Source organism: Panthera leo, chromosome B2, assembly GCF_018350215.1.
Source record: "Panthera leo isolate Ple1 chromosome B2, P.leo_Ple1_pat1.1, whole genome shotgun sequence".
Taxonomy (NCBI): Eukaryota; Metazoa; Chordata; class Mammalia; order Carnivora; family Felidae; genus Panthera; species Panthera leo.
Window position 1 is genome coordinate 98,235,093 of NC_056683.1, and position 25,822 is coordinate 98,260,914.

Genomic DNA, 25,822 nt, shown 5'->3' on the forward strand with positions numbered 1-25,822 from the left:
CAAATGCTCTCTCTGCATCTATTGAAAGGATCATCTGGTTCTTGTCCTTTCTTTATTAATGTGATGTATCACATTGATTGATTTATAGATATTGAACCAGCCCTGCATCCCAGGTATAAATCCCACTTTATAATGGTGAATAATTCTTTCAATGTATTGTTGGATCCGGTTGACTAGTATGTTGTTGAGAATTTTTGCATCCATGTTCATCAGGGAAATTGGTCTATAGTTCTCCTTTTTACTGGGGTCTTTGTCTGGTTTTAGAATCAAGGTAATGCTGGCCTCATAGAATGAGTTTGGAAGTTTTCCTTTCATTTCTATTTTTTGGAATAGTTTCAAAAGAATAGGTATTAACTCTTCTTTAAATGTTTGGAAGAATTCCCCTGGAAAGCCATCCAGCCCTGGGCTCTTGTTTTTAGGAAGATTTTTGATTACTAATTCAATTTCTTTACTGGTTTTGTGTCTGTACAAATTTTCTATTTCTTCCTGTTTCAGTTTTGGTAGTTTGTATGTTTCTAGGGATCTGTCCATTTCTTCCAGATTGCCCAAATTATTGGCATATAATTTCTCATAATACTCTCTTATTATTGTTTGTGTTTCTGCAGTTGGCTGTGACCTCTTCTCTTTCATTTTTGATTTTATTTATTTGGGTCCTTTCCTTTTTCTTTTTGATCAGACTGGCTAGGGGTTTATCAATTTTGTTAATTCTTTCAAAGAACCAGCTCCTGGTTTCATTGCTCTGTTCTACTGATTTTTTGTTTTTGTTTGGTTTCGATAGCATTGATTTCTGCTCTAATCTTTATTGTTTCCCATCTTCTGTTGGTTTGGGGTTTTATTTGCAGTTCTTTTTCCAGCTCTTTAGGGTGTAAGGTTAGGTTGTGTATCTGAGACCTTTTTTCCTTCTTTAGGAAGGCCTGGGTTGCTATATACCTCTCTCTTATGACTGCCTTTGTTGCATCCCAGAGGTTTTGGACTGTGGTGTTATCATTTTCATTGGCTTCCATGGACTTTTTAATTTCCTCTTTAACTTCTTGGTTAACCCATTCATTCCGTAGTAGGATGTTCTTTAATCTCCAACTATTTGTTGTCTTTCCAAATTTTTCTTGTGGTTGATTTCGTTTCATAGTGTTGTGGTCTGAAAATATGCGTGGTAAGATCTCGATCTTTTTGTACTTGTTGAGGGCTGATTTGTGTCCCCAGATATGATCTATTCTGGAGAATGTTGCATGTGCACTCGAGAAGAATGGTATTCCACTGCTTTAGGAGGAAATTTTCTGAATATATCTGTCAAGTCCATCCGGCCCAGTGCGTCATTCAAAGACGTTGTTTCTATGTTGATTTTCTTCTTAGATGATCTGTCTATTGCTGTCATGATCCCAGCATTGTGGGATCGAGACCCACACTGAGCATGGAGCCTGTTTAAGACTCTCACTCAGGACACCTGGGTGGTGCAGTGGGATAAGCATCTGACTTCGGCTTAGGTCATGATCTCATGATTTGTGAATCTGAGCCCTGTGTTGAGCTCTGCACTGACAGCTCAGAGCCTGGAGCTTACTATGAATTCTTTGTCTCCCTCTCTCTCTCTGCCCCTCCCCCGCTTGTGCATGTTCTCTCTCTCACTCTCTCTAAAAAATAAACGTTAAAAAAACGATTCTTTCTGTCTCTCTCTCCCTCTGCCCCTCCCCCACCACTGGCGCTCATGCATTCTCTCTTTTAAATAAAATAAATAAATAAATAAACAAACAAACAAATAAATAAATAAATAATTTAAAAAAATCTAATGTGACTTAAACTCCTCCACAATCCCAGAGTGGCAGTTTATCATCTAGTGACACTACATACATTCCTATATATATCAGAAATGCTTTGGTACTCCCTGTAGATTTGTATCCTCCAGAATAAACTCTGAAGAGAATGGAGAAATTTTTCCGTGAAGGGTCAGGATGGGGCTTCCATCATGCTAAAGACCTGCTTCACTTGTATGTCTCTCCTCTGGGATGCTCTGTCTCACCTTCCATGCAGAGATGACTATCTTGACCTTAGTGGGATTCCTACACCTTGCACATATCTACTTATCACTTAGTACATGATAGCTCATTTCATCAGCCTTCCCCACCTGACTGATGGCTCCTTAAAGAGTTGCATTTAATTCATCTTCATAGCCCTAGAATCTAGCATATTAAAGGGCAAGCAGTAGGTTCTCAGAAGGTTTATTTTTTTAAACATTTTTTAAGTTTATTTATTTATTTGGAGGTTGGGAGGGGGGAGAGCACAGTGGGGGAGGAAGAGAGAGAGGGAAAGAGAGAATCCCAAGCAGGCTCTGTGCTGTTAGTGCAGAGCCCAATGTGGGGCTCAAACTCACAAACCATGAGATTATGACCTGGGCTGAAATCAAGAGCTGGACACCTAACCGACTGAGCCACCCAGGCACCCGTCAGAATGTTTCTGAAGGAATCAGTTGATGACAAAACAACCTGAAGACATGCAGAAGGAGTTGAAAGATCTCTATGGGAAGCTCAGAGGGGGACAGCAATTCATCCTGGGTACAGTCTGGGACTCAAGGAGCCTACCCAATGTGTTATAGAGTGGTGCTATACTCTCAAAATATTTTTTTTCTCCTCCCAACATTTAATTATATCACTTTCAAATTACATAGAAATACCAAAGAAATTCATTGAGAGTCCAAAACAGATTTGTTGTCTTTGGCTGTTGCTCTGAATGCTTACTCAAGGTCCCTGTACAAAACAGACCCATATGGATATCTTGTTCTTTATAAACCAGAGATAAACCTGGTTTACCATCAGTAAGACAAAGCATCTGAGGCTTCATTTTCCTCTTAGATTGGAAAATCACTTGTGTGTCCATCCATTTCCCCTATGAACACATGTTCAAGGTGGTTGGATGAAATAATTTAGCTCTGGAGTAAAATTTGTCTTGGTTAACAACTAATTAGCTCATAGATGAAATATCTGTTTTGGCACTGGCTTCCTATGCACCATATTTTAACCAACTGAACTCAGTTAAACAAAAGTTAATAAAGAATTAATTCCAAAGCTATGAAATTATATTGCATAGTTGTTGAAATTAAAAATAACTAAGCATTAAAGGTTTGGATATGGATTTCTTACCTCTTTGATGATTTCCTCTAGGATTTCAGCATGTTTTTCGTATGGATGTTCAAAGTTCATATCCTTTGTCATTTTTACAGTCTCCTCTATTATAGAAAGAACCTCTGGATGATCGGCAGTTACCTCTTCTATTGAGTCTTCTGTTGAATCTAAAGTAAAATAACCTAATGCCATTAATAATTTTAGTGGACAATGCCATTTGCAATAGAACATGATAGTTAATACTTGACCCCCCAAAATAGTATCTTTGTGTTTACTGCTGTACATGCTCCAAGAAGGGGGAAATAGTCTAGGGAGGAAATGTTAAGTTAGGAAACACAAAACATCAGAGCAGTGGCTTATAGCTAGTGTTTTGGAACAAAAGTGAATGAGGTAAGAAGAAAATCACGTCCAGCAGGAGTCAAAACCCAGGAAGCCAGGTAGAAGAGGTAGAAACCAAAGGATTGTAGGGCTCAAGCTAAAATATGCGCATCTAGGGAATTAATCAGAAAACAAGATGAATACTTCCAATTATAAGCATAAGACCACATGAAACAGTAAGTGGATAAGAAGCAGGCAGGTTGGCAGAGATGGAAGAATGGGTGGCACAGGCTGGTTTTTCTAGTGCTATACTTCATTCTTGTCCTCATTGCATTCTTGTCCTCATTGCACTCTTGTCCTCATTCTTGTCCTCATTGCATGCTGAATGCCTCCTCACACAGCTGAGGTGGTTCATAGACTGCATCATGATATAAACATTCATCCATTCCTCTAATCAGGCAAGAGATTGGCAGCTCCACTTGACTCCTCTTCCTCTGCCTTTCCAGTTGTGCTTCCTGAGCTGCTGCCTTAATGCTCCATCCACCAGGGTCTCCTGCTAGAGCATAATTTATCCCAGCCCAGAAAAACTCCAAAGGGCTTTCAATGAGCAGCTTCTGCTGCCCTCTGCTGCGAAGTGAGGAATCTGTTCTTAGGGATGGAGAGAGCCAGCAGTTCCTGGGGAACCAGAGTGGAAGAGACAAGAACCCATGATGTTCCTGTAGCCTTGGGAAGGGGGCATGATGAGGCAGAAAGAGCCAGGCAAAGATACCAAATGCTCTAGAAGCTGCTAGTTGTTCACTCATTATCCATTCTTCTCGTTCTTAGTAACAGAATCCGGATTTTGTTGGGGTCAGCAATGTGTCCAGCTAAAAACACTACATCTCCCAACTTCCCTTATAGCTTAGATAGCCCATAGGTAAGATGTGAGCATATTTTTTTCGTGGTGAGACTTCCTGTCACTTCATTAAAGAAGAATAATTCAAAAGAAAAGCGGTGGGGCGCCTGGGTGGCTCAGTTGGTTAAGCGCCCAACTCTTGATTTTGGCTCAGGTCATGATGTCACTTGGATCGGTGAGATTGAGCCCCGCCTCGCTCCTCGGGGGTTCCGTGCTATCAGTGAGGATTCTCTCCCCCATCTCTCTGCCTGTCCCCCACATGCTCTCACTCTCTCAAAATAAATAAACTTTTTAAACAATTTAAAAAAATAAAGAGGAATACCTCAGCTGGGTGGAGTGCCAGTTTTTGTCCCTTACATTTTTCCTCTTCCTGCTAAGCACACTGTTATGATGGCTGGAGCATCATTGGCCATCTTGTAACTTTTTCTGGTAGCCACATGCCAGGGATGGCAGGACAGAAAGATAGAGTCCCTGTTTCACTAAAACAATAAATCACATTTTCTTTTTTTCTGTGTTCTTGCATGTCTAACTGTTCACCATAGAGTAGCCTTTAAGACAGAACATTAATAATGTTATTTTTAAATCACATCTTTCTCCTTCAAAATTCTTAAGAAATTATTTATGATTTTTAGATCCACAATCGAAGTGAACCAAATAACCCAAATATTAATTTACCTTTTTAGGGGTCCAGCTTAAGATTTTTTTAAATATTAAATATTAGTGGCTGAGAGCTACTTTCTTTTAGGTATTTTGTTTTGTTTTGTTTCTTGTTTTTAAAGATGAATTTATTTTTTTTATTTTTTTAATTTATATCCAAGTTAGTTAGCATATAGTGCAACAATGATTTCAGGAGCAGATTCCTTAATTCCTCCTACCCATTTAGCCCATCCCCCCTCCCACAACCCCACCAGTAACCCTCTGTTCTCCATATTTAAGAGTCTCTTATGTTTTGTCCCCCTCCCTGTTATTATATTATTTTACTTCCCTTCCCTTGTGTTCATCTGTTTTGTGTCTTAAAGTCCTCATATGAATGAAGCCATATGATATTTATCTTTCTCTGACTGACTAATTTCACTTAGCATCATACCCTCCAGTTCCATCCATGTAGTTGCAAATGGCAAGATTTCATTCTTTTCGATTGCCGAGTAATACTCCATTGTGTATATATATATATATATATATATATATATATATATATATATATACACACACACACACACACACCACATCTTCTTTATTCATTCATCCTTCGATGGACAATTGGGCTCGTTCCATACTTCGGCTATTGCTGATAGTGCTGCTATAAACAATGGGGTGCACATGCCCCTTTGAAACAGCATACCTGTATCCCTTGGATAAATACCAAGTAGTGCAATTGCTGGGTCATAAGGTGGTTCTATTTTTAATTTTTTTGAGGAACCTCCATACTGTTTTCCAGAGTGGCTGCACCAGTTTGCATTCCCACCAGCAGTGCAAAAGAGATCCTCTTTCTCTGCATCCTCGCCAACATCTGTCATTGCCTGAGTTGTTAATGTTAGCCATTCTTACAGTTGTGAGGTGGTATCTTATTGTGGTTATGATTTGTATTTCCCTGATGATGAGTGGTGTTGAGCATTTTTTCATGTGTCAGTTGGCCATCTGGATGTCTTCTTTGGAGAAGTGTCTATCCATGTCTTTTGCCCATTTCTTCACTGGATTATTTGTTTTTTGGGTGTTGAGTTTGATAAGTTGTGTATAGATTTTGGATATTAACCCTTTATCTGATATGTCGTTTGCAAATATCTTCTCTCATTCCGTCGGTTGCCTTTTAGTTTTGCCGATTGTTTCCTTTGCTGTGCAGAAGCTTTTTATTTTGATGAGGTGTCAATAGTTTATTTTGCTTTTGTTTCCCTTGCCTCCAAAGATGCATTGAGTAAGAAGCTGCTGCAGCCAAGATCAAAGAGGTTTTTGCCTGCTTTTTCCTCAAGGATTTTGATGGCTTCCTGTCTTACATTTGGGTCTTTCATCCATTTTGAGTTTATTTTTGTGTATGGTGTAAGAAAGTGGTCCAGGTTCATTCTTCTGCATGTCGCTGTCCAGTTTTCCCAGCACCACTTGCTGAAGAGACTGTCTTTATTCCATTGGATATTCTTTCCTGCTTTGTCAAAGATTAGTTGGCCATACGTTTGTGGGTCCATTTCTGGGTTCTCTATTCTGTTCCATTGATCTGAGTGTCTGTTTGTGTACCAGTACCATACTGTCTTGATGATTATAACTTCATAATACAGCTTGAAGTCCACAACTTAAGATCTTGACTAGAGCTTAGAAACTTCTTTTAAATGTAGATGTTCCACTGGTTTCATCTGTGAATAAAACTCTGTTAACACCTAAAGAAGAGTATTAATTGTAGGTGATTCCCAAAGAAGAGTGTGGTATGGGACCAGGGAGCCAGGACTCGTGTTCCTAATTTTTTAAATTAAATTTACAATCATAGTAATCAAATAGGTAAACAATAGGGCACATAATATCAGCAGTGAAAAATAAAGATAGTGACTTAACCTATAACAAAACAAGAGTAATTTTAGTTTCATATAATGCCAATGGATCTAAATTGGAAAAAAAAAATCAAATTTGCCCTTCCTGTTGTAACTAACAGTCTCTTAGCTCCAACAGGTAAAGGCTGTGCTTATCTCAGACAGATAGGGCAGGGAGAATGCTTTTATATGTGGGCATACTGGCAAGTGCTGGCATCACTCCAGCAGTAGGTAGAGGCCCTGATGCCTGCTTCTACCTTGGACTGCCTCCCTCAAAGAGAAAACAGACAGTATGGGGAAGAGGCTGTCTTTGTGTATTTGTCCTAGGAACTCTGCAGCAGCTGAGATGGGGCCCCCAGATGCTACTTGACCAAAATTTTAATGTCTGGGGTCTTCCCGTGAAGTATGTGTGTGTGTGTGTGTGCGTGTGTGCGTGTGCGTGTTGGAGAAGTGCCATACATAGTTGTCTGACAGTGCCCAGTTCAATTTCTATGATACTAAAATATACCACAGCCAAGCATACATCTGTCTGAATCAGGAGGAATCAACCAACCAAACAAACGAACAAAACCCCAGCTCTATATCATAAAACACAATAACTTAGAGATGCATTTTATTTATTTATTTATTTATTTATTTATTTATTTATTTATTTATTTAAATGTTTGTTTTGAGAGAAAGAGAGTGTGAGTAGGACAGGGGCAGAGACACATAATCCGAAGCAGGCTCCAGGCTCTGAGCTGTCAGCACAGAGCCCGTCGCAGAGCTTGAACTCACAAACTGTCAGATCATGACCTGAGCTGAAGTCAGACGCTTAACCAACTGAGCTACCCAGGCACCCCTACAGATGCATTTTAAAACTAAATATCAAAAGGTTGGACCAATAGAAAAAAAAGCATATAAGTATATATTAAATCTCTGGTTGAGATGAAGGTTTTGTAAGGTCTGAAGGTAAATGGAAGAAATAAACAAAGTGAAAGTAATGATTTGACTACAAAAATATGAAAAATCCCTCTACTTTAAAAACAGCAAAATGATTTAAAAGACAAACCACCCAATGTGGAAAAAAATATAAAAAATAAGGTACTAATATAGCAAGTTATTATAGGAACCATATAATTGATATAACAATTTGGAAAAATTAGCACAAGACCAAAATGGTCAACTCAGAAAAGAAGAAGTATAAATGGTTAACAAATATTAAAAATTATATTTCAGAAATAGTCAAATGAAAATTGAAATTATATTTAAAAGAGAATATATCATGGGGCGCCTGGGTGGCTTGGTCGGTTAAGCGTCTGACTTTGGCTCAGGTCATGATCTCACAGTCCGTGAGTTCGAGCCCCGCATCGGGCTCTGTGCTGACCGCTCAAAGCCTGGAGCCTGTTTCAGATTCTGTGTCTCCCTCTCTCTCTGCCCCTCCCCTGTTCATGCTCTGTCTCTCTCTGTCTCAAAAATAAATAAACGTTAAAAAAAAAAAAATTATATTTAAAAGAGAATATATCAAGAAAACAATAGCACATATTTTGTATATTACTGTGGGAACATTATTTGGAATAACTTTTGTGCAAAGCAATCTGACTCTGTCTATAAAAGTTCATACTCATTAAACTAGTGATTCCAACTATGTCAACGTAAGTGTCCAATTTGGGGGATAATTTTAAGCTTCAATACAAAAGTGATAAAATATGAAATAAATGGAAATAAGATCCATAAGCATGGCATGAGTCACATTCATTTTGTTACCATCTTTACCAGTTTTAGAGGCTTGATCACCGAGGATATTTTCTGAATTCTTTTTGTCTTCACTGTCTTCTAAAGAGCTTTGTCTTTGGTATTCACGAGTGAACACTGCATGAAAGAATAATATGCTTTATCAGCTAATCTGTTTATAGTGGGAAAGATATGGCTAAGAACATCAGCAATATATTTATTACCATCTTCATCAAATGAAGACTGCATCTCTTCTAAAGTCTTATCCACATCAGTTGGGAACTTGTCATACTCCTTCCTTTCAAGTTCTCTTAAAGTTGACTCTGTTGAAAGATAGTAATGGATTGTGTTAGCAAATATAGTCGGGGGGTAGGGAGACAGGTATAGTGATTAAATCCTCCGCTTTTTAAAGACAGACAGACTTGTGTGTGAGTTCTGATTCAGACAGTGTGGCTTTGGCAAATCATTTGATCTCTGTTTCAATTTCTATTGGGCAAAATGAGGATTATCAAACTGAAAGCACTGTTGTAAGGATTAAATGAGATAATAGAAGCAAACACTTAGAAAATGCTTGGCACACAGGAAGCCTAATCCATGTTGGCTGTCATTCCCTGTGTTATTATAGAATTTTCTATGTTAAAAAAACCCTCAATATTCTCCACTGACAAATTTTTCTTAAAAGTATATTGGGAAAAAAGACAGTCTCTTTAAACAAATGGTGCTGGGAGAACTGGACAGCAACATGCAGAAGAATGAAACTAGACCACTTTCTTACACCATTCACAGAAATAAACTCAAAATGGATAAAGGACCTGAATGTGAGACAGGAAACCATCAAAACCCTAGAGGAGAAAGCAGGAAAAGACCTCTCTGACCTCAGCCGTAGCAATTTCTTACTTGACACATCCCCAAAGGCAAGGGAATTAAAAGCAAAAATGAACTATTGGGACCTTATGAAGATAAAAAGCTTCTGCACAGCAAAGGAAACAACCAACAAAACTAAAAGGCAACCAACGGAATGGGAAAAGATATTTGCAAATGACATATTGGACAAAGGGCTAGTATCCAAAATCTATAAAGAGCTCACCAAATTCCGCACCCGAAAAACAAATAACCCAGTGAAGAAATGGGCAGAAAACATGAATAGACACTTCTCTAAAGAAGACATCCGGATGGCCAACAGGCACACGAAAAGATGCTCAACGTCACTCCTCATCAGGGAAATACAAATCAAAACCACACTCAGATATCACCTCACACCAGTCAGAGTGGCCAAAATGAACAAATCAGGAGACTATAGATGCTGGAGAGGATGTGGAGAAACGGGAACCCTCTTGCACTTTTGGTGGGAATGCAAATTGGTGCAGCCACTCTGGAAAACAGTGTGGAGGTTCCTCAGAAAATTAAAAATAGACCTACCCTATGACCCAGCAATAGCACTGCTAGGAATTCACCCAAGGGATACAGGAGTACTGATGCATAGGGGCACTTGTACCCCAATGTTTATAGCAGCACTCTCAACAATAGCCAAATTATGGAAAGAGCCTAAATGTCCATCAACTGATGAATGGATAAAGAAATTGTGGTGTATATACACAATGGAATACTACGTGGCAATGAGAAAGAATGAAATATGGCCCTTTGTAGCAACATGGATGGAACTGGAGAGTGTTATGCTAGTGAAATAAGCCATACAGAGAAAGACAGATACCATATGTTTTCACTCTTATGTGGATCCTGAGAAACTTAACAGAAACCCATGGGGGAGGGGAAGGAAAAAAAAAAGAGGTTAGAGTGGGAGAGAGCAAAAGCATAAGAGACTCTTAAAAACTGAGAACTGAGGGTTGATGGGGGGTGGGGGGGGGTGGGTGATGGGTATTGAGGAGGGCACCTTTTGGGATGAGCACTGGGTGTTGAATGGAAACCAATTTGACAATAAACTTCATATATTGAAAAAAAAACAACAATGAAAGAAAAAAGTATATTGGGAGTGAAATTAGCAAAACTAGGAAATTAGTGGAACTAGCAAGAAAATTCCAATTAAAATGATTTTAAGAACCCTACTGTCAGATTTAGAATAATTACTGAATTTGAAAAAGGAAAGGAAGAGATTTTTAAGTTTGCAGTATATAAGAGATGGCCTCTGTTTCTAAATTCCAGTGGAAGAAAGCAATTCGTGGCAAGACCTAAAATCTATGATTTCATGCCGTAATTTGATATGAAAGGACTCACTACAGACTCCAAGAAACATTACCGATCACTACTCTTCTTAACTGGAGCCCAACTAGTTGCTCTCCTGATCCAGGTTTCATTTAAATGTCCTCTCTTCCCTGCTCATCCTAACACTCCAGCACCCCTGCCTCATTACCGCCTGACCTACTACTGTGTTATATTTTTTCCATTTGTTCACTTGTTTCTTTTTTCCTCCTCTGTATTTCATTAAAATGTAACAATCACAAAGACAGGAGTTTCTGTGTCTTGTTAACTGCTGTGGCCCAGTGCCTAAATCATGTGTAATACACAGTGGGTACTCAAGTTGAGTGAGTTAATGAATTCATTTTGTCAAGCCTTAAATAAGTTGAATAACAAGCCATCTTGGTCAATATTTCTCAAGCTTTAGTTTGTGAGTTGTCCATGAATATTTTAAAAACTTTTGGTTTTTCTTTGAAGATAACATACTAAAATTTAAATTCATTCTGAATCATCTGGATGATCTTTTGGATGGCAGGTAATTTAAAGGCTGGTCTTTTTGCTGTTGTTTTTGCAATCCCCTGGGCACCGTGTTGGACTCTTTTACTTGTTTGTAGGCTAATGAGAAAGGAGAGAGGCAGATTCGTTAGGCAAATAACCTGTTTTTTTCCTAGCAAAAGTTCAACAGTGCCACGTAGGAAGAGATAATTTCCTTGCTATTTAAATAATTTCAAGCATAGAAAATGACAGAAGCTTTCCAATTTATGGAAAAAGTTTTCCTCATCTGGAGAGTTACAGAACTGTGTTAATTGATCACTAAGGCTTCTTCCAGCTTCACTGTTTTAAAATTTTTCATATTTATTCATTTATTTTAAGAAACAGAAGAGAGCGCACACAAGCAAGAGAGGGACAGAGAGAGGGGGAGAGAGAATCCCAAGCAGGCTCCATGCTGTCAGCACAGAGCCCAACATAGGCTTGATCCCATAAACTGTAAGATCATGACCTGAGCCAATATCAAGAGTCCAATGGTAAACTGACCGAGCCACCCAGGTGCCTCTTTGTAACTGTTTTGAATTTGAAATTAAAATTCCCCAAATAGAAAAAAATAATTTTTAAAAAAGTTTATTTATTTCTTTTGAGAGAGTGAGAGGGCACGTACACACACATGAGTGGGGGAGTGGCAGAGAGAGAGGGAGAGAGAGGATCCCAAGCAGGCGCCACACTGTCAGCATGGAACCCAATGTGGGGCTTAATCTCAGAACCGTGAGATCACGACCTAAGCCCAAATCAGAAGTCAGATGCTCAACTGACTGAGCCACCCAGGTGCCCCAGGAAAACTTAATTACAATGGGGGCCGACATACACACCTACATACTAAAGTAGCAGCAGCAGCAACAACAACAACAATGTAAACTCCACAAGAATCAGGCGGAGTGTTGTCACAATTGGTGTAAATGAAGTTATATAAATTCTACTCAGTCTCTGCCCAGCCAGCAAATCCATAATAGTAAATCCAAATTTGGAAGCTCTTTCTGATTCCTTTCCTTAGAAGCCTAGGACTGAAATCTTTTCTCTGTTCATGAATCAGGTTTATGTATATTCATGTCTTCAACCCATTATTAAGAGGCTGCCCCGTACAACATGCTAGGGGATCGAGGCGAGCAAACCAGGTCCTAGCCCTCAGGCAGCCAGGCTGAACTGTTGACCTAAGCTTAGAACACGCATTTAAAAGAGATAGTTCACCTTGTCTTTTAGCTTGTAGTTTTGTGAGAAGCTGTTCTTTCACAGCTTTAATCGCTGCTTCGGTGGCCTCAGCGATAGTATCGTTTATTAATGACTGAAGGGCTTTATCAAAACGTGGTTGAACAAGTTTGGCATAGTCAATTACCTGCAAAGAGTATTTGAGAAAAGCAACAAAAGCACAAATCACATGAATATTAAACACATTGTTCACCTGTATCTATTTCTAGATCTATACTTACCTATCTCAAACATCTTAATGCTGCTTGAAGTATGTTATTTTCGGAATTCAATGTTTTTGAGTACATGCTTTCATAGAAATTCAGACATACTTTCCATGTAGTATGATGTATTTATATATGTATGTATCATGTAATATATATTCAAGTTACATATTTTTAAGTCAATTTTTCATGGATAACTTACATACAATAAAAGGCATCCATTTTAAGTATACAGTCTAATGAGCTTTGACAAATATATACACATAACAACTATAATCAATATATGGAACATTTATATCACTCCAGAAAGTTCCCTTATGCTTCTTTATAGTTAGTTCCTGGGCCCTGGACACTACTTTCTGTTTTCTGTCACTATATATTAGTTTTGCCTTTTCTAGAATTTCATATAGAGCCATTTAGTATGTAATCTTTCCAACCTTTTCTCCTTTATACACTGTTTTTGAGATTCATCAGTGTCATTGCATACATCAGTAATCAGTTCCTTTTTATAGTTAAGCAGTATCACTGAATGAATATGCTGCAGGTTTTTTTTTTTTTTTATTCATTCATCTATTGATGTACACTTGGGTTTTTCCAGTTTGGGGCTGTTATATAAATAAACTAGCAATGAACATTTGTGAGGAAGTCTTTTTGTGGTCATATGTTTTTATTTCTCTTAGACAAATACCTAGAAGTGGAATTACTGGGTCATATTGTAAATGTGTATATGATTGAAAACAAAATTTTTTTAATGTTTATTTATTTTTGAGAGAGATAGAGAGAGACCGAGTGCAAGCGAGGGAGGGGCAGAGAGAGAGGGAGACACAGAATCCGAAGCAGGCTCCAGGCTCTGAGCTGTCAGCACAGAGCCCGACATAGGGCTCGAACTCATGAACCGTAAGATCATGACCTGAGCCAAAGTCGGACACTCAACTGACTGAGCCATCCAGGCGCCCCAAATGTGTATTTGATTTTATAATAAGCCATTAAACCATTTCCAAAGTGGTTGAACTACTTTACTTTCCTACCAGCAAATGTATACAAATTACAGTTACTCCACATCTTCACCAACACTTGGTTTTGTGAATCTTTTAAATTTTAGCCATTGTAGCGGGTGTGAAGAAGTATCTCGTTGTAGTTTAAATTCACATTTCCCTGATCACAATTCATTTTGACCTTCTTTTTTGGGTGCTGTTGGTCAATCACTCGCTTTCTGTTTTTATTCATATGTTCAACTTTTGGTCATTTAAAAAACCGGGTAATAATTCTCTATATATTCTGAATATAAGACCATTGTAGAGTAGATAATATACTCTACATATCGGGATGTTAGAAATATATTTCTATATGCCTCTTAAGTTTAAATAATACCTCCACACTTCTAGATTCCATTTTACTTTTCCTTCAATATGCTTATATTACTTTATTCCAGGCCAATAAATATACATCTTCACTGTCATTTTTAATGGATGCACAGTATTAGATATTAGATGAACATATTATGCCTTATTTAACTAAAATGCTAATAATATATATTTGGGTATACATGTTTTTACTATTATAATAGTAACGAGGCTATGATGAACACAGTTATGTATCTATCTTTGATCAGTTTCTTTACCAAAAATTTATAAAATAGGATTGGCAGTTCAAAGGATATGCAAAGGACTTTAGGCTCTTACATATTTCTAATTGCCATCCCTAATGGTTATGCTCTTACAAGCATTATATGAAAATGTACTTCTCCACATCCTAGCCACACATCAATATTGGGTATTAACAGTGATCTTTCAACTCCAACAGTGAGATTGACAGATCTCTGGGGTTTTTTGGCATCTCTCTGGTTATCAGGGAGGTGATAACCATTTTCTCATGATTAATGGCTATGCTGTTGTATCTATTATTTTGGGAATTGTTTGTTTGCTACTTTTTTCCATTAGGGCTTCATCTGCACTTTGGTTTGTAAGAGCTCTTTATATTTTAAACTTATAATTCCTTTGTCTGACACATACTTTAATATAATGTTTGTGGTTTGTAAACAAACCATATGTGGTAATGATAAACCACAGAGTGGTAGAAAATATTCATAATGCTTATTATCTAAAAAGACCTTGCATATAGACAATTTAAGGAACTCCTACCAATAATATGTAAAAAAAAAAAAATTTCAAATGCCCAATAGGCTTGAGCAAACACTTCAAAAAGAGAATATTTGAATGACCAATAAACAAAGAAAAAATGTCTAACCTCATTCATTTCAGGGAAATGCAAATTAAAACCACAGGGAGATACACCTATTAGAATGGCTTAAATTAAAAAGACTGACCATAACGAAAGTTGGAAGGAATGTGGAATAACATAATTCTCACACACTGCTGATCAAGTTGTAAATGGATAGAATTCATTTGGAAAAGTTTGGCGTTCTCTACACAAGTCGCATACTCAATGTCCCAGGAATCTTACTACTAGATATATCTCCAAAACATATAAAGATACCATGTATGCACCGTAAGACATGTACAAGAATGTTTATAGCAATATTATTCACAATACTCAAACTGTAATCAATCCAAATTTTATTAACACTCAAGTGGATAAATAACTTATAATATAATACAATCAATATAATGCAATAAAAAATACATAGATCGAGGCTATATGCAGTAACATGTATAAACAACACTCATAAATATCATAATCATAATGTTAAGTGAAAAAAGCCAGGCACAAAGAACATAAATTGTCTAAGTCTAGAAAGTTAAAAAAAAAACATGCAAACTAATCTATGGCATTGGATGTACACTTCCAAGGTAAAACCATAAGAGAAAAGAGTAGGAGTGAATACCATCAAGTTCGGGGCAGAACTTACCTTTGTGGAAGGAATAAGAGGATCAACATTGGGAACAGGCATGAGGGGGTTTTCAGGGTGCTGGCAACTCCATATTTGTCCTGGGTGGTGGTTATATGGGGTTTTTTTGGTGGTAATTCACTGAGCTTCACTTTTCTGTTTGTTTGTCATATGTTAGAGTAAAAAGTTAAAGCAAATAGAAAATGTCACCCCTGAGTTCAAAGGAATAGCACTTGAAATAAATCCAAACTCCTTCTTCTCAGGGCTGCAGTGTTCTGTCTGACTACATCTTCAGCCCTCATCATCTTCTGCCTTCCCCCTTGTGTTCTCTACTCCAGCACACTGGCCTTCGCAGAACTGCTGTCCATTCTAACCCCTCACCGAATCCTTGGGTTCTGCCTTCAAATTATACCCTCCATCTGCCTACACCTTACCACCTCTACTGCTATCACTCTGGTCTAAACTACACATAATTTCTCTTCACTTTACTGAGGGTGGAGAACAAGATCTCTGGGGAGAGAGGCCAAGGAATGGACAGGCCAGGGTGTCTGTCACCACAGAGGGTCATCTTGGCAGATACTAAGGATGATGGCAGGAGTGACTGCATGGAGAGAGGGATGGTGAGCTAGGACTGTGACCCAGGAAACAGGAGATGAATGAAACCAAAACAGGTAATGGGTGGCACAGTCCACATGACATGGTAGTCAAACCTGGGGGCTTTGGGGAAGCAGGGAAAGGCTGTGGACTCGGAAACTGCAATAAGCAGCAAGGGGGAGGCTTTCCCCACACCAAACCCAGTGAAACAATTACCCAATTGACGGTGTGAAATTAAGAACACTAAATACAAATCTTGTGAATCCGAAAGTCCTACAAATTATAGTCAAGTATAGGTAGGTAGATAGCTAGCTAGCTGAATGAGTACTTACCTTTCCTTTGTAATTTTCTGCAAGCAAATTGCTAAGTGTTGTTTTCCCTGAAGACTGAGGTCCAAATATGAATACTTTAAATGGTGGTGCCGGCATAGGCGGAAGAAGATAGGGACGTGGGTTCAATAAAAATTTTTTTAATGCTTCTTCTGATGAAAGACAGTACATTTTACCTAGAAAACTTAAAATATGCCATAATCATAAACAACTGAAAAGAGGTACGGACAAGTTTTAAATTTAAGTTGTGAAAATCTTACCTCACGGAAAAGTCTGGTAGTCCTGGATTAATGTTACCTTCTTTTAAAGTCACAGGACATGTACGTCCCCATCTGCTTCTCTGCCATCTATACCTTGGTGCGATAAGTTTATAAGATGCAAGAGTACGGAACAGCTCATCCTGCTAATCACAAATACCACACTAAAAATGTGGGCATCGTTTTGCTAAAATTAACAGTATGAAGTATTTAATTTTTTAGTTGGTAGTGCTTTGCTATTTAAGAAAGAATTTATTAAGAAAATGTTGGTTTTTTTCTTAATTGCAAACATTCTGTACTTGTCCAAAATGTAATAAGACAAATAGTTGTCATTTCTATTATGACCCTGGTTTAAATTTTATCAAGCATTTTGTGCTATGAAGTAGAAAGACTATAATGTAGATAGAATGTTTTTTATGATCTTCTTGTATTACCTGATTTGAAAAAAATTCTTACTGAAAAGGTTTGAAAATGCACCAGATTCTTAGTTTAACTAAGTTTTTAAATAGTAACATGTTATATACAGCTTGCGCTTTTTTTTTTTTTTTTTGCATTTATTTAGCTCTTTTGTTTTTAAAATAAAAAGTCCCCCTCAGTATTCCTCTGTTGGTGCCCTCCAGAGAAGTTAGGTCCACTTCTCCACAGACTGCAGATTGCTGAGGGGTTCACTGTCCTCATGCTACCTTAGCAGGGGACGAAAGAGCCGGGGAGAGAGAGCATGGTGAGCAACTGCCGGGGGGAAAAGGATCCAGGTACGCTCTCTCCAACCTTCAGATGTAGATCTCACACGTATCTGCTGGCTCCAGAGTTGACTGTGGAGGACAGGTGAGAATGGGGTCTCACCTGGACCTCTGTAGCATCAGAGAATAAAGAGGCATGCACACTGCGGAGGATGCTGCATGAATGTTGGAAACTGAAGGTTGAAAGAAGTAGCTAACTGTTAAGGAGACTGTCGTTGCTTAGAGGAGGTGCATGAGACCAATAACCTAATCAGTGGGCCACATTAGGCTACCACCCTTCTCGATGGAGTCTACAGACAACGAACCAGGGACTGAAACGTATCTAGTTAAGCCAGGAGGCGGTCACTCTTTCCTTATCATCTCTACCTCCTGTCCAAACTTGGGAAAAGTATTTGAAAAGCAGACGCTGAGCATTCTCTCCAGGAAAGGGTGTTTGAATGGCAGACCACGCTCCTCTCTCAACCATTGTCACATCCATAATACAATAGTGTCAGGAACACAGTAGTTATATGAAAAAAGCGTTCAATGATTTGAAGGAATAAATGAGTGTTTATAGAGCGGAGGGCTTTTATGATGTCTCTGCTTTCTTTGGTGTTGCAAGATTTTTAAAATGAACTTGAGTTTCTTTCTCATTATTCTTGTGGTTGTTTTGATTTTATTGTCTTTGTTTCAAGACTTTTGTGTTTATTTTATTTATTTATTTATTTATTTTTAAAAATATTTTAACATTAATTCATTTTTGAGAGACAGAGAGAGACAGAGTGTGAGTGGGGGAGGGGCAGAGAGAGAGGGAGACACAGAATCCGAAGCAGGCTCCAGGCTCTGAGCTGTCAGCACAGAACCCAATGCAGGGCTCAAACCCAGGAACTGTGAGATCATGCGACCTGAGCTGAAGTCGGACACTTAACCGACTGAACCACCCAGGACCCCCATCAAGAGTTTTGTTGTGTTTAGTGTTTACTAGAATTTGTGTTAATTATTACAGCTTCTTCCTAAAAATCAAACCCATTCTTGTGAAAGGTATCCTGAAATTCCTTTTATACCTTGAAAGAATACATTAAATTAAGGCCACAACATATAGTGAAAAGATAGACTTTCAAACAGTTAAAAATAACTTACATTGTCCATTATGTCATTAATTTCTTCTTCTGCACTCTGAAGTTTAGTTAAAACAGCTGCTCTTTTTAGGTTCAGATATTTAAGTCGGTCCATAACTGTCTAAATTTGTTAAAAAACAAATATTTAAATACATTGGCATTTGAACATCTCAAATACTCTGTAACAGTGATGAGCTTATGAGTAGAATACTTCCTTGCCTCCACCTTCTGGTGGTTTGCTGGCAATGTTTGGTGTTCCTCCAATCTCTGCCTTTGATGTCACATAGCTATCTTCTGCCTGTGTGTCGAGTCTCTTCTCTTACAAGGATACCAGCATATTGGGTTATGACCCACTCTAACTCAGTATGAACTCATCTGGACTTGATTACATCTGAAAAGATCCTGTTTCCAAATAAGGTTACATTCACAGGTATTGGAAGTTAGGACCTCAACATATCTTTTGGGGGTACACAATTCAATCCATAACAGTTTGCCCTCTGGTCCCCAAATATTCATGTCCTTAGAGATCTAGTTCTGTGGGAAGAGGGAATACAGGAAGAGGGAATACAGCCCTTCAGGAAGAGGGAATACAGCCATGTCAAGATGGAAACAGATCTTAGAGTTCGCTGCCATGATCCAAGAGATGCCTGGGACCACCAGAAGCTGGAAAAGGCAAAGTTGGATCATCCCCTAGAGGCTTTGGAGGGAGCAAGGCCTGGCCAACACCTTGATTTTTTTAATTTCTAACCTCTAGAACTATAAGAAAATAAAATTTTTGTCACTTTAAGCCACCTAATTTGCTACAGCAGAATTAGAAACTAACAGGGACATTATGCAGAAGAACATGAAACATAGACTCTGAGATGAGAGATGGTGGACTGACAAAGTCCTGATGGTCAATGGTAATCTGTGGTGGATTGTGTTATTTGTTCATAATTTACCCTTCTCTCCCTTCCCTTTTTAATTCCCTAGTTCACCGTAGGTAGAATACACTTCCCTATCCCACTGATATTGAGCTTCTCCATGTAACTTGTTTTGGCCAATGGAATAGGCAGGAAGACCAGGGTGCCAATGACAATTGAGGCCTTAACAGGCTTAGGAAGTTTCAACCAAGGCCTATTGGAGCTTCTGCCCTCTACCTTGAGAAAAAGTGTCCTGGTGTGTAAAATCCAAATTCTGGATATGTTTTGAAGGAAAAGCCTGCTTGGGTGTGGGATGTGAAAAAAAAGAAAAGAGCAGATTGAAGAGTGGATTAGATGCTTACTGAGAGGGGAAACCTGTGACAGGAGTGTATCTGGGGCAGGTGGTGGTGATGGTGGATCTGGGGATTTTTGCTAAATCTGAGATAACTACTAGACAGCCAATTGGATACACTGAGTAGCAGCTGATTATATAGGCATGGAATTCAGGGGAAAGGTCTGGGATAGTAACAGCACTTAGTAGGGCAGACAGAAGAGTGCAGAAGGAGCGAGCTCAGGGATTCTCCAGCTCTACAGATGAGAGAGTGTAGAATATTCAGTGAGGTAGAATGGACTATACAGTGTGGAGTATATTCTTTATTTAAAAAAAAGCTTCAGGGGCGCCTGGGTGGCTCAGTCGGTTAAGCATCCGACTTCGGCTCAGGTCACGATCTCGCGGTCCGCGAGTTCGAGCCCCGCGTCGGGCTCTGAGCTGACGGCTCAGAGCCTGGAGCCTGCTTCCGATTCTGTGTCTCCCTCTCTCTCGGCCCCTCCCCCATTCATGCTGTGTCTCTCTCTGTCTCAAAAATAAATAAACGTTAAAAAAATTTAAAAAAAAAAAAAAAAAAGCTTCATTGAGATACATTTCACATTAAGTATAATTTATCCATTTAAAGTATAGCATGGCTAAAATTAAATGGTTTTTAGTATATTTAGATTTGCACACTCATCACCACAATTAATCCTAGAACATTTTAATCACCCCAAAAAGAAACCCTTTATCCATTAGTAATCACTTCACATTCATCCCGAGATCTCCCATTGTGGCAACCCTCACCCCAAGCAACTGCTGATCTATTTTCTATTTTGATCGATCAGCCTATTTTGGATATTTTATATAAAAGGAATCATACGGGACCTTTTGTAACTTTTATTTTACTGAGTAGGTGTTCAAGATTCATCCATGTGGTAGCATGTATCAAAACTCCATTCTGTTTTTTTGCCAAATAATATTCCAGTGTATAGGTACACCACATTTTATTTGTCCATTCATCAATATGTGGATATTTGGCTTGTTTCAACATTTTGGCTATTGTGATTAGTGCTGCTATGAACCTTCATGGCCAAGTTTTTGTTTGAACACCTGTTTTCAACTATTTTGGCTATAGATACTAAGGGGTTGATTGCTGAGTCATGTGGTAATTCCATGGTTAGCTTATTGAGGAACTACCAAACTATTTTCCAAAGTGGCCACACCATTTTACAATCCCACCAGCAATATATGAAGGTTCCAACTTTTCCACATCCTCACAAACACTTACTACTGTTGTTTTTTTTTAAATGTTAGTCATTTTAGTGATGTGAAGTGGTATCTCATTATGGTTTTGGTTTGCATTTCCCTAATGGCTCCTGTTAAGCATCTTATCATGTGCTTATTGGCAGTTATTTGAGACACTTTTTGTCACACAGAGATTTTAATTTTTTTTTTAACATTTATTTATTTTTGAGACAGAGAGAGACAGAGCATGAGCAGGGGAGGGTCAGAGAGAGAGGGAGACACAGAATCCGAAACAGGCTCCAGGCTCTGTGCTGTCAGCCCAGAGCCCGATGCGGGGCTCGAACTCACAGACCGCGAGATCATGACCTGAGCCGAAGTCGGACGCCCAACCGACTGAGCCACCCAGGTGCCCCATCACACAGAGATTTTAAATTCAAATGTACTTTTTTTTTTTTTTTTTTTTTTTTTTTTTAATTTAACGTTTTATTTATTTTTGAGACAGAGAGACACAGAGCATGAACGGGGGAGGGGCAGAGAGAGAGGGAGACACAGAATCGGAAACAGGCTCCAGGCTCCGAGCCATCAGCCCAGAGCCTGACGCGGGGCTCGAACTCACGGACCGCGAGATCGTGACCTGGCTGAAGTCGGACGCCTAACCGACTGCGCCACCCAGGCGCCCCTCAAATGTACTTTTGATTTAAATATGGATAGATGAATAGATATAACATCAAATTTTTAAGTGTCAAAAGGAATTTTTCAAACAGACTAAAATGTAAATATATTTTTGATATTTATGAAGATAAGTACAATCCAGTCAGTAACTTTTTGATTTTCCAAACTGTGGGATATTCTTACTAAACATTGCACTTACCATGAAGAGCTCCTCTGGGGGCTTATTTCCATCGAGCTCAATGAGATACTGGGGATTGTGTTCAGCCATTACTTCCTGCAAAAAATAGAAAAGATCCCTTATAATCCAGATCCTTGGCAAAACTGAATACAAGATCAGAATCTTAGTATACTATGAATAAATCTTTAAAGCTAAATTGTTTGCTTTATGCATGATATAATGTGCATTATTTTAAGCGCTCTTTTGCAAAAGCCTAAACCAATCTTCTTACCATGAATTTTATTTTCTTTCTGTTTTTTTTTTTTTCCAGTTTTTCTTTCCACCAAAGTTTTAGAGTCCTTCCAAATAGAAAAAGTTTGGGGGCATCTATCTCTCTGCATATATACATAAAATAATTTCTGCCAAACTGATAATTGTAAATGACATTGGTTTGTTCTACTTTTTATTTCCCTGGCTATGGATGAGGTCAGTATTCAGATATCCATCTCTGAACACTGTCTAACCATAACATCTGGGCATTTTTCTATTAGATTGTTTCTTTTCTCTAACATTCATGGGAAGTCTTTAACCCATATCAATTACAAATATTTTACCTTTATTTAAAAAAAATTTTTTTAAATGTTTATTTATTATTGAGAGACAGAGGGAGACACATCACGAACATGGGAGGGGCAGAGAGAGAGGGAGGCACAGAATTCGAAGCAGGCTCCAGGCTCTGAGCTATTAGCACAAAGCCCGACGCAGGGCTTGAACTCACTGCGAGATCATGACCTGAGCTGAAGTAGGATGCTCAACCAACTGAGCCACCGAGGTGCCCCTCAAATATTTTACCTTTAAAGGTAAAAAAGATTTATCTCTTAACTTTGCTTATGGAATCTTCTCTAAAATAAAATATTTTTATAATAAAATATATCTGTTTTCATTGCTTCTGGATCTCTTTCTTAAATTAGATTTTCTCTATCTCAAGATTATATTAATGTTCTCAATTTTCTTCCATTATTTTTTGTTTTTAATATTAAAATCTAAAATCTGCCAGATTTTATGTTTGTACATTGGCAATGATGAACTCTATTTGAGCCCTGCATTTCCAGGAAGTAGGGATGATTGAGAGGTAGGACCCATCTCTATCCTTTCTCAAGGACTCAGATAAGATCTGTCTTCATCCTTCTCCATCATTTCCTAAGACTCGAGGACATCCCCTTTGCTTACCTGCCTCCATCCATAAAACCCCAGATCTCCCTTTCTTTTCCTTGATGAGAAGGTTCTCATTAATGAATGTTCTCCTTATTGCAATAATCTGAACAAATCATCTCCTTAAATTGTGCAGGCATTTTGTTTTTCACAATATTATGTGAGGTTGGGTTCTAAGCCCTTCTTTTTCTTTTAGACACCACATTATGCCAATATTATTTATTTAAACATAAATAGCCATGTTCTGAACAAGGAAGTACATAATGCTTTTCTGGATTTCAGATTCTTTTCTTAAGCAGGATTATTAAGAGTGGACTTACTAAGCCAAAGTATAAGACTAAAGATACATGCACCACATCAGACCAGGAGTTAGGTTGGGATTCAAAGACAGGCAAGAATGAGGACTTGGCCTTGGTGAAGCAAGATATAAACCAGAAAATGATGCTCCCACTTGCTTTCCTCATGTCTTTTGGAGGAGCACTGAATTTTGGTGATCTTGGCCTCCAAAGTGAATTGACACCTGAGCCAGGTCAGAGGAGACTAGAATTGCAGGCTCCTACCTTTTATGGCTTTCCCCACCTTCCTCTACACACCCCAGGACACCGGAATTTCCATAAAAGGCAATTATTTTACTATTCAGCAAGTGTCATGTCGGCTTAAAGTCTAGTTTTGGCTTCCAGGATGGAAGACCTGGTCCTTATCCTTAAAAAGACTACCTCATGCTCATGAATGTAGTTTTCTAATTTTCTGAATCTGATTTTAATTATGCTTTATTTTACACCCAATGCCAGCCACTTAAGGAGTCTGCAGGATATTTCTGTTGAAGGAAGAAAGAACATGATAGATAGACATGCAAATTACTCTTAAGAAGCAAAATTTAAAGGCCAGGGATAGAAAAGGAGGTAGGGAGGAATAAGTCATACATAAGAAAACAATTAAATTTGGCTCCTCTTTTGGGGTGGACAATGAAAATGAAAACGATCCACTCATTTGCCTTTAAACACATATAAACTTCATAAAAAAGCATGAAATAAATTCTTTTAGTTTCTCTATCAGATGGGAAGAGGCAATGTGAGTCCTATTTTTTTTATTTGTCTTTGTACCCTGTTGCTCAGCATGGTGTGTGGCCAAATACCCAAATTTGATAAATGTTTGTTGAATATCTCCAACACAAATTTGGCAGAGTCTATCCTGGACTTTAGACCATAATCAAATATGCTTTTCACAAATTGTAACTTTAGTAATCATATTTTTAAAATGCTAATTATTTTAATTAAAACTGTCTTATTCTAATATGTAATGGTCTTAATCATGTTTATATGTAATCAGCTTTGAATGAGATAACCATAGAAACCAATCTGGGGATAATTTTTTAGATTGCAATTTAAATAAATGAACAGTTCCTTTTAAAATGTACAGCTGTTTTGATAAATCCATAAATTATAGATTGAAAATGTCTTTACAAAATAGTCTCTTAACATGGGTTTTCCAACTTCTGACCATAAATAAATTCCTGTAGTGACTTTTGAAAAATGCGGTTCATATATCACTTTTCAACAATACTGCTGCTTATTAAGAGTAAAATAATATTGTCTTGTGAAACAGCCTTTGGAATGCAAGCTTAATTCTAATAGCATTCTATCAAACTAAGTGGTGGAGAATCAGATAGATAATACAGGGGGATGAAAAAATGTGAAAGCTATTTCATCAGTGATAGAACACAAATATCAATATTCCCATTTTCATCAATATATCTTGTTCTTACTTCTAAAGAATGAAGAATTAGTTCCTTGTAAAGTTTCACAACGTTCTCGATATTTTCCAAATAATCCTCAGGTCTCTGGACTACGTGTTGAAGAATTTCAGCCACCATCTGCATTTCTGCAATAAATGCCTAAATGAAAAAGATGAGATTTTTAACATCTTTATGTTAATGATTACTTAATCCACAAGCCGTGTCATCCCTCCCTCCTTACGCTTACAAGCCATTTTGGGGTGAGAGAAGCAGGTAGAAGGGAGACTGAAGATTTTTATTTAAGAGACACTAAATACCGTAAGGGGTCTTTATCAGATGGAATAAAACTTTAAATTAATTTGGATATTTATTTATTTATTTATTTGCTCCTCAAGAAGTAGGGAAGAGTAAGGGAAGAATATCTGATTTTTAGAGAGAGAATGAAGAAATCAGATTTACTGAGCTTCCAGTTCATTCATTCATTCATTCATTCATCAATTCACTCATTGATGAGTGCCAGGCACTGTTCTAAGAGCTTGAGATAAGACAGTGAACAAAATCAGCTAAGAGCCTGGGGCTCACAGAGCACACATTCCAGCTGGGGAAGACAGAGCACAAACAAGTAGACAAGTAAATACAAAATGTGTTGGGTGGTGATAAGGACTAGGGGAAAAAATGCAGGGTGGAGGAGACGGAGAGTGATGGGTAAAAGTGCTTTTTTATATCAGGTGGTCATGAAAGGGTTCTCTGAAGAAGTGACATTTGAAGGCAGAGGGACTCATACACATAAAAGTTCTCAGCCCAAGGCCTCATTGGTGTTAAAGATCATATTTATCCTATTATTTATAATTCGTTATCTAATTTCTAATTCTAGTTTTTACAAATGCACATACATCTACATTTTATATTATTTGAATCATGTTATCTATCAAAGAAGCCACTTTATAATCTTTTTGTAATGTCTTACATACTGTTTTAATGGTCGAATAATAGATTAATATCCCTAAATACATGATTATTT

General features: G+C 38.0%; 1 protein-coding gene across 4 annotated transcripts in view; it reads right to left on the bottom strand.

Moving 5' to 3' along the window:
• Nucleotides 1–25,822, bottom strand: part of AK9 (adenylate kinase 9) — a 141,708-nt gene that overhangs the window by 88,397 nt on the left and 27,489 nt on the right. For 3 of the 4 annotated variants that reach the window (XM_042939528.1, XM_042939526.1, XM_042939529.1), the window contains exons 8-16: nt 24,832–24,960; nt 21,897–21,971; nt 18,591–18,689; nt 16,735–16,877; nt 16,478–16,658; nt 12,483–12,627; nt 8,774–8,872; nt 8,592–8,687; nt 3,129–3,277 (exon numbers count right to left, since the gene is read on the bottom strand). In XM_042939528.1, the coding sequence (XP_042795462.1) occupies nt 3,129–3,277; nt 8,592–8,687; nt 8,774–8,872; nt 12,483–12,627; nt 16,478–16,658; nt 16,735–16,877; nt 18,591–18,689; nt 21,897–21,971; nt 24,832–24,960 (1,116 nt within the window). The remainder of the gene's footprint in view (nt 1–3,128; nt 3,278–8,591; nt 8,688–8,773; nt 8,873–12,482; nt 12,628–16,477; nt 16,659–16,734; nt 16,878–18,590; nt 18,690–21,896; nt 21,972–24,831; nt 24,961–25,822) is intronic. The other variant, XM_042939527.1, reaches the window with a different exon arrangement.